The sequence below is a fragment of the Phalaenopsis equestris genome, unplaced genomic scaffold (genome assembly GCF_001263595.1).
Source record: "Phalaenopsis equestris unplaced genomic scaffold, ASM126359v1 Scaffold000583, whole genome shotgun sequence".
Lineage (NCBI taxonomy): Eukaryota > Viridiplantae > Streptophyta > Magnoliopsida > Asparagales > Orchidaceae > Phalaenopsis > Phalaenopsis equestris.
Window position 1 is genome coordinate 227,174 of NW_018165023.1, and position 7,581 is coordinate 234,754.

Here is a 7,581-nt window from a genome sequence, read left to right on the forward strand (position 1 = left end):
TATAACCAACTCGACATAATATAATCATGTTGAGTAAGATGCTTTGATTTTTACCTTCAGTCTCTTTTTACACAAGTGCATGTCAGATATTCATACAATACTAAAATATTAATATATTACTCCTGCTTCACAAATTTCCAACCACATAAAAATATTAAAATCAAAGCATTAAAGTATAGTTAGGTTACTAATAATCCCAATCGGGACAATTGGAAACATGGAAGATGCATTTGTATTATCATATTACAATCTCATGCCAACTTAGTTGACTTAAATTTCATTAAAATATAAAAATAAGGCCTTTGGGCTTACACGTGTATGAAATTATATTCCAAGGAAATATAACCAATCAAAACTGTCCTCTCAGTTTTAAAATGATTTCGCTGCTAATCCAGTCATGGAGACGGGAAGATGAGAACAAGAGGCTGAAACGCAGCTGACGTGAAGGAGAAGAAACCCACATGTGAAGAAGCTGAGGAGCACTTCTCCTGCCTGCTCTATTTCCCTGTTCCCTGAAAGCGATATCACGGCCTATAAAACAAGGGTGGCCAGCCATGCACGCCCTCATTCTAAACCCTAGCCATCGCTCATTCAAACCCCCTCGTTCTTCCCTGTTCCCTGAAAGCGATATCACGGCCTATAATACAAGGGTGGCCAGCCATGCACGCCCTCGTTCTAAACCCTAGCCATCGCTCATTCAGACTCCCTCGTGATACTCTTTCACACCAATGGCTCTGCCTCTACCCTTCTCTTCCCCCGCTCTCTTACAGCGCCATTTCCACCGTTTTCTTCCCCTGCGACCCGCGGCGGTCACCGGAGCTCCACCTTCTTACTCTTCCCCTACGCCGACTGTCCGATCGCCGGAGAAGACGGTGCAGAGGAATTTGGATGTTGAAACGAATCTGGAGGTGCTGTACGATGATTTGTCGGGGAGGGTGAGTGTGAAGGATTATTTCGATGCTTCGAGGGAGGTTATAAAATCAGACGGCGGGCCGCCCCGCTGGTTTTCTCCGCTTGTGTGCGGGAAGCCGATAGAGGGCGCTCCTTTGTTGTTGTTCTTGCCTGGTAAGTGTGTTTGATTCGGTGTTGCTTGTGAATTGTTTCGCTAATGGCTCCATCAAAGCTCTAATTGCGCGTGTTTGCCTACTCTGCGGCTTTACCAGTGCTGGGGAGCTCTTTCAATATAAGAATTAGCATTTGTACTGGTCACATGAAATAGTATTGATAGCTAGGGTATGGCTTCATGACGATTGTGAAGCTGGGATTCTTGTGTAGGCATTTGGAGATTCAGTCTGCTGATAGGTAGCTTATATATGCAGGTATAGACGGGACTGGATTTGGACTTATTTTGCATCATAAATCTCTTGGTAGGTGAGTTCAAATTCTCAATTATATGCTGTGATGTCAATTGCAGCGGAATGTGCATGATTTAATGAGGATAATCATGGCAATTTAGCTTCATTTTATCCATTTAATAACTCATTTTCTCATAATCTTTGAACTTGATTTACAGCAGGAAGCAATAAGAAAAATAAATCAATTTTAAGAGTTTTATTTTATGTTTTCAAGCTCTTTTGAATGCTAGATTGCTTTTAAAATTACTAGTTAAATTCTTTTGCTTGATTTAAGCGCATTTACATAATGTTTATCATCTTCATCACTGTATCATGGTTAGCATTATCACAATAATTTGAGGTTGGTTTTTATGAACGCTCTTTCTTTCATTACTTTTAATTTTTATACATGATTGCTAACTTGCAAAGCTTATTTTAGAACTTATACTCCTGTTACTTGGATTGACGTAAATTGAAGGAAATACGATGAAATTCTAGTTGATTATGATTCTATAACGAATTATCTAAAATTTTCATTTCTTTTCACTCAAATTCATCACATCTAAACACAGGCTCAATTGACTCTTTTTCATTTCTATTTCTTGCACATTAATTCTATTTATCTACTTTGTTCGTCTCAAAACCTGGGTTGGGAAGTTGCTACACCCCGACAACGCAGAGCATGATGAAAAAAAATTGAGCATGTTTTACAAAAAAAAAAAAAAAAAAAAAAAGGTGATGTTCTAAGGTTTGATCCTAAATTCCTAATACATGGAGGCATTTGGATATCTTCCAACCACTATTGCATCAACTTGTCTAAATTGATATGTGATGTTATAGTGCCTGATCCTAATTCCTAATACACAGAGGCATTCAGATATCTTCCTACGCTACTGCATTGAATTTTGCCATTGTTACAAGGTCGGATCTACCAGTAAAGATTTCCTAGAAGTTTGTTTGGAATTCAGCTAAATGTAATCTAATCTCTAAGAAGAATTGTGGTGGGATTGACTTGGGAATAAAGTTCTTGAGTCCAGAATTGAATCAACCACTTGATCTAGAATTTAAGGGTTCAGACCAAGTTCTCTGTTTTATAATTTAATCTTGCATGTGTTATTCTTGAAGGTAGTAATCTATCCATGTTTTGTTCACTTTAATTTCTTACAGGTTGCTGAAATCTCTGAAAAAACCTAAAGATTGGGTGTTGTAAACCCAAAATTCTTTAATTCTTGCTTTAAGAGGTAGGCTCCATTAGGTTGCTTGTAACCAGCCATCCGACCGCTGTTCAGACATTTGAAAAGGTTTATCAGCCGACTTTTGCAAGAATTTTACGTTTGCAGCTCTCTTGATAACTTTAAACTGTAGTATGTTGGGTTATCGATTCAACAACCTAAAAAAAATCAGGGTTTGGAATAGAATTGGCAAGCAGATGATTGTCGGAAATCCTAAATAATTTCTATAATTTTGTTGTCTTTATCTTGTCTATGGATGTCTTACTGTTTGTATTGTTGAGTATAATTAATTTTAATTCTAAAAACTTTTGGCGACAATATGATTGGATACTTTGTCTGACGGTGTTAGCAGTATGTATGTGGGCGAATAATGTGGTAAATTGACATTAAATTTTCTTATATTTTTAATCTTTATGTTGAGGTTGCATCTTTGGCTTGCCACATTTTATTAATATAGAGCATCTTTTACAGCAATAGATTTGTTGCCAAAAATAAAAAAAAGAAAAAAAAAAGAAAAAAGCCAGTAATAAAAATTTTCTCCATTTAACAACCAAAAGGACGATTTTTATTGTTAAATACTTGAAACCCATGCATCATTCCTTCCACTATGTTACCCATGTATATATTGAGTTATTCATTTGATTGTTGATTTTATAATTTGATGTTTGAAACAACATGTTTCTTTTTTTAGAAAGGAATAGCTTTCAAAGCTTTAGTTGATTTCATTTGTGCATAAGATTATTAGCTTTTCATGTTAATTTGATACATAAGTTCTCATCAATTATACCTGGTTTTTGTTCGGTTCTACGCCCTTACTAAGTTGCCATTTGGGATCACTTATAATTTATTTTATTTTATTTTATTTTATTTTATTTTGTTTATATTTTGATTGAAATAAAACATGTTTGACATGTCTGATTAAGATATGATTGTTTGTAAACACTCAATATACCTAAAAGCTGTTTCTAGTATTTTCAAAACTATGTGAATTTGTTTTTAGAAACAAAAAAATAAAAGCATGGAAAAAAACATCCTAAACAAACATTGATACCAGAGTTAACTCAAACGATAACTAAACGAACGACAAATATTTATTGCTAAAATTCAAAAGGGATTACAATTTTGACACTTAAACCACAAAACAACGACACAACACTGGAAATAAATGACAAACAACACAAACAATACTCTAGGGTGAGGACGTCAGTGCTAGGTGGTGGCTATACGTGAAGAAAGGCCGGCTGAGTTGGTGCTTGGTATGAGTATTTAAACTGGATTTAAATATTAATTTAACGTAAATCTAGCCCCGAACACTAGAAATTAAATATACATATTTAACGGTAGGTTAAATCCATTTTTTTCTGTTTCGTGTATTTTATAACATAAATCAATATTTATCAAATTTAATTTTTAGTTCAAAGGGATTTATACCAAACACATCAAACAGATTTAACTGGATTTAATCTTAAGTCAGCCAAACATTATTTCATATTTAACTATATTTGGATTTGATAAATCCAGATTTATTCGATTTATTAAATCATAACTACCTTAAATATGGCGATTGTGGCTGAAGGGAAGGAGTAGTGCGAGCTAGCCGCAGGAAGCGTCGTAGTGAGGGTGTTGTTGAAGCAAGAGGGGCTCTAGTGAGAGGCCAACGACTATAAAACCAGAGGCAGGTATTGAGTAGTAGTAAGGAAATTGAGAGGGGTGGCTTAAGAAGGTTGGGAGGGGGATAATGACAGATTGAGAGGTGGAGGTGAGGTGTGATTTCCACAAGAAAGGGTGGGAAGAAGGGAATACAATAACAGTAGGCTATGGGGGCAGATTTCCGCAACAATATGTGGTTTTCTGGGTTGGTGGTAGGGAACCAGGAATGAGGGATGTTGCGGAGGAGGTGGAACGTCGAGGATAATCACCACCTTGGAGCGAGGTACAACTAGAACACCACTCAACCTCATATACCAACCCTGGAAAGGGAAAAGAGGATGCTAATGGTTGTCCCCAATAAAAATTTGAAATCAAACTCACAAAACATAATTCTAATTCCACAATACACATATAAATATAGATGGAATAGAGGAGGAAAACTAAAAGGAAAGGAGTAAGCAATGGGCAGTAATTCCAACCCACCTTAAGGAGGCCGATCAGTCCAGCAGTAGGCTGAACCGGAATAGGAGCCGGCCGGTTCGGCTAAATCCTCCTTTCAGCTAGTTCATTCAGTTTCTGCGAGCCCTACTTCTGTCTACCGATGTTGGGGAGCTTCAACATCATTCGTCGAAGCTTCTAGTCCTCGTTTGTGATTCTAGCAGCACGTGGATCCCTGGTTGACTACACTGTCTCCCAAGGCATCTGAGAGTCTTCCCAAACTTACGAGCAAACATCCACATCGGTCCAATCTTCTGGGAGTCTGTGACTCAATTGAACTGATTCTACTTGTCTCGCATCTACTGTTAAATGCTTCCAAAGTGACCCACTGTCAGCTAAACTAGATTGAAAGTGGTTCGGTCCAATCTTCTGGGAGTCTGTGACTCAATTGAGCTGATTCTACTTGTCTCGCACCTACTGTTAAATGCTTCCAAAGTGACCCACTATCAGCTAAACTAGATTGAAAGTGGTGATAACTTGACCCTTCTCGCACAGTGGTGGCGTCAGTGATAAGGTGTCGACCATAATATCCTTACATACTCTATATCATGCTGTTCCTTGTCTATAGTTGGTGTCTCAATACCATCATCCTCCGTCGTTACTAAAACTGATCTCACCGATGTTGCTCTGTTGATAAGAGCTCTTGTGGCCTCGTGATCCATCTAAGGAAGTAGGAGATGCACTTCACTTTCTTGGTGAAGGAATATGTGGCTTTGAATATATCGTGTTGAGTTATTCGATCAAACTGTCACGGTCTTCCCTATAGGGATCACATTACACTACACTTAATCCTGTAGTTCACTCCCGATCGAAAACTCTACTAGGCCCCTCCAGTTAATGCTGACTCTGTTCTTCTTCTTCAGACATGCCAAAGAATATGGCTGGGAGTGACTTTGAGTTTTGAGACCCAATTTTTATACCATTTGCATAGATTCCACATTCTTATTGCTCCCCTCGTTAATGTGAGATGGCACACCATGTCAAAGAATAAGGCTGGGAGTGACTCTGAGTTTTGAGACCTAATTTTTCTACCATTTGCATAAATTCCACATTCTTATTGCTCCCCTCGTTAATGATGAGATTGCACACCTTTCAATTCATCGTGAAGCGGGTGTAGAAGATATTGTGGCGAAGCCACTGCGAATCCCTCATATCTCAGCCTGTAGGATCCGTCGAACCACGAGTCTCTCTCCTTCATCTGGTAGCAGTTGGTACACCTCACCCCATTCCTCAGCTTTCTCCTCATCTCTAATCTCCTCCACGACGCCTTGCTAAGTAAAGGACACGACTTGGCTTGTCGAGCAGCTAGAGGTAAGATGCTGAAATCTATGGTATTTGAAACATTTTCTGGTCGGGACTGTAACAGACGTGCTACTCTTCTCAGGCATCTTCTCATTGGGGTGGCTCTATCCTTATTCGAACCAGCTTTCTCAACCCCATGAGGTCTGCTTCTGCTGCTGCCGCCAATTGTGGATGGTTGTCTGACTGATGGTGTCTGCCCGCTATGTTTTTGTTGACTCTCCACTTTCAATGCTAAGGTCTGAACATCTCCAAGTGATGCATAAGGCTGCAACTGTACCACATTGCTAATAGCAGACTTCAAACCCCCCATAATGACTTATGGTATGCTTCTCTAGTTCAACCAATGTATACCTCATCTCCAACCGATCAAACTGCGTCATGAACTCCTCTACTGACAAGTCTCGCTGCTATTAGTGGTAGAGCCTCGGAAACATGCCCTGGCTGTAATGATGTGGTAAATATTTCCTCTTGAGTTCTTTCCACATCTTCTTTCACTAGGGGATTTTATCATAAACTTTTTTTTCTCTTCCTTTGCAAGTTCTCTCACTAGGAGGCGCTTCTTTTCAACTTAATGGCAACCTTTTTATCCATTGACACTTTCTTATATTCAAAGATTCTTTCAACGCATTGTAACCACGCAACAAAATCATCTAAATCCATACCTTCATCAAACTTTGACAAATATATTTTGATGTCGAAGTCTCTGTGCTCTCCAAATGATATCTCCTCTATGAAATTCTCTCTATGGAAGGGATTCAGATACCTCTCTCTATGCCTCATCTAATTCTAGATTCCGAAACGTCGCGGCCTATCTTCTTCATCGCTGAAATTTTTCATATGGAAATGATTCAGATCCTCATCTCTTTCTCCCCTTTGACTTTCTAGATCTCAGTCGAGGGTAACTTCCCCTAGGTGCTCTCTTTCATCAACCTCCGCAAGCCTCTGTTGAAGATGACAGAGCTCTCGCCATATCTCTTTTCAGGTAGGCTCGGACATATATCTTCTTGGTGGCATGGTTAAGGTTTAAGATTTGTGTACGTGAAAATGTTATTTAGTGGCGGGAAGGAAAAATTTTGGATTATGGTGGATGCTAGGAAACCCTACGATAGGATTAGGGCTAGGCTAGCTCTGATACCAGATGATACCAGAGTTAACCCAAATCACGACCAACTGACAATTATTTATTGCTAAAATTCAAAAGGGATTATAATAACGACACTTGAATCAACAAAATTACGACACAACATCGAAAATAAATGACAAACAATACAAACAATACCCTAGGGCAAGGACGATGGTGCTAGGTGGTGGCTAGTCATGAGGAAAGGCTGGTTGAATAAGGTGGTTGTGGTTGCCGAGGAGTATTGCGGGCTAGCAACTGGAAGTGCTGGTAGGTAGGGTGCGACTGAAGCAGGAGGAACCCTAGGGAGAGGCCAAAGACAACAAAAATAGGGGTAGATATCGAGCAACAATAGGGAAATTGAGAGGGGTGGGTAAGGAAGGTTGGGAGGGAATTAACGACAGGTAGAGAGGTGGAGGTGAGGTGTAATAACTGTAGGAAAGAG

General features: G+C 39.1%; 1 protein-coding gene across 1 annotated transcript in view; it reads left to right on the forward strand.

Annotated features, from left to right (window-relative positions):
* Positions 1-648: 648 nt before the first annotated feature.
* The window catches only part of LOC110029511 (acyltransferase-like protein At1g54570, chloroplastic), a 29,376-nt gene continuing 22,443 nt past the window's right edge, over positions 649-7,581 (forward strand). The window contains exons 1-4 of the mRNA XM_020731834.1: positions 649-1,065; positions 1,320-1,371; positions 1,976-2,038; positions 2,202-2,255. Of these exons, the coding sequence (XP_020587493.1) occupies positions 729-1,065; positions 1,320-1,371; positions 1,976-2,038; positions 2,202-2,255 (506 nt within the window). The 5' untranslated portion in view covers positions 649-728. The remainder of the gene's footprint in view (positions 1,066-1,319; positions 1,372-1,975; positions 2,039-2,201; positions 2,256-7,581) is intronic.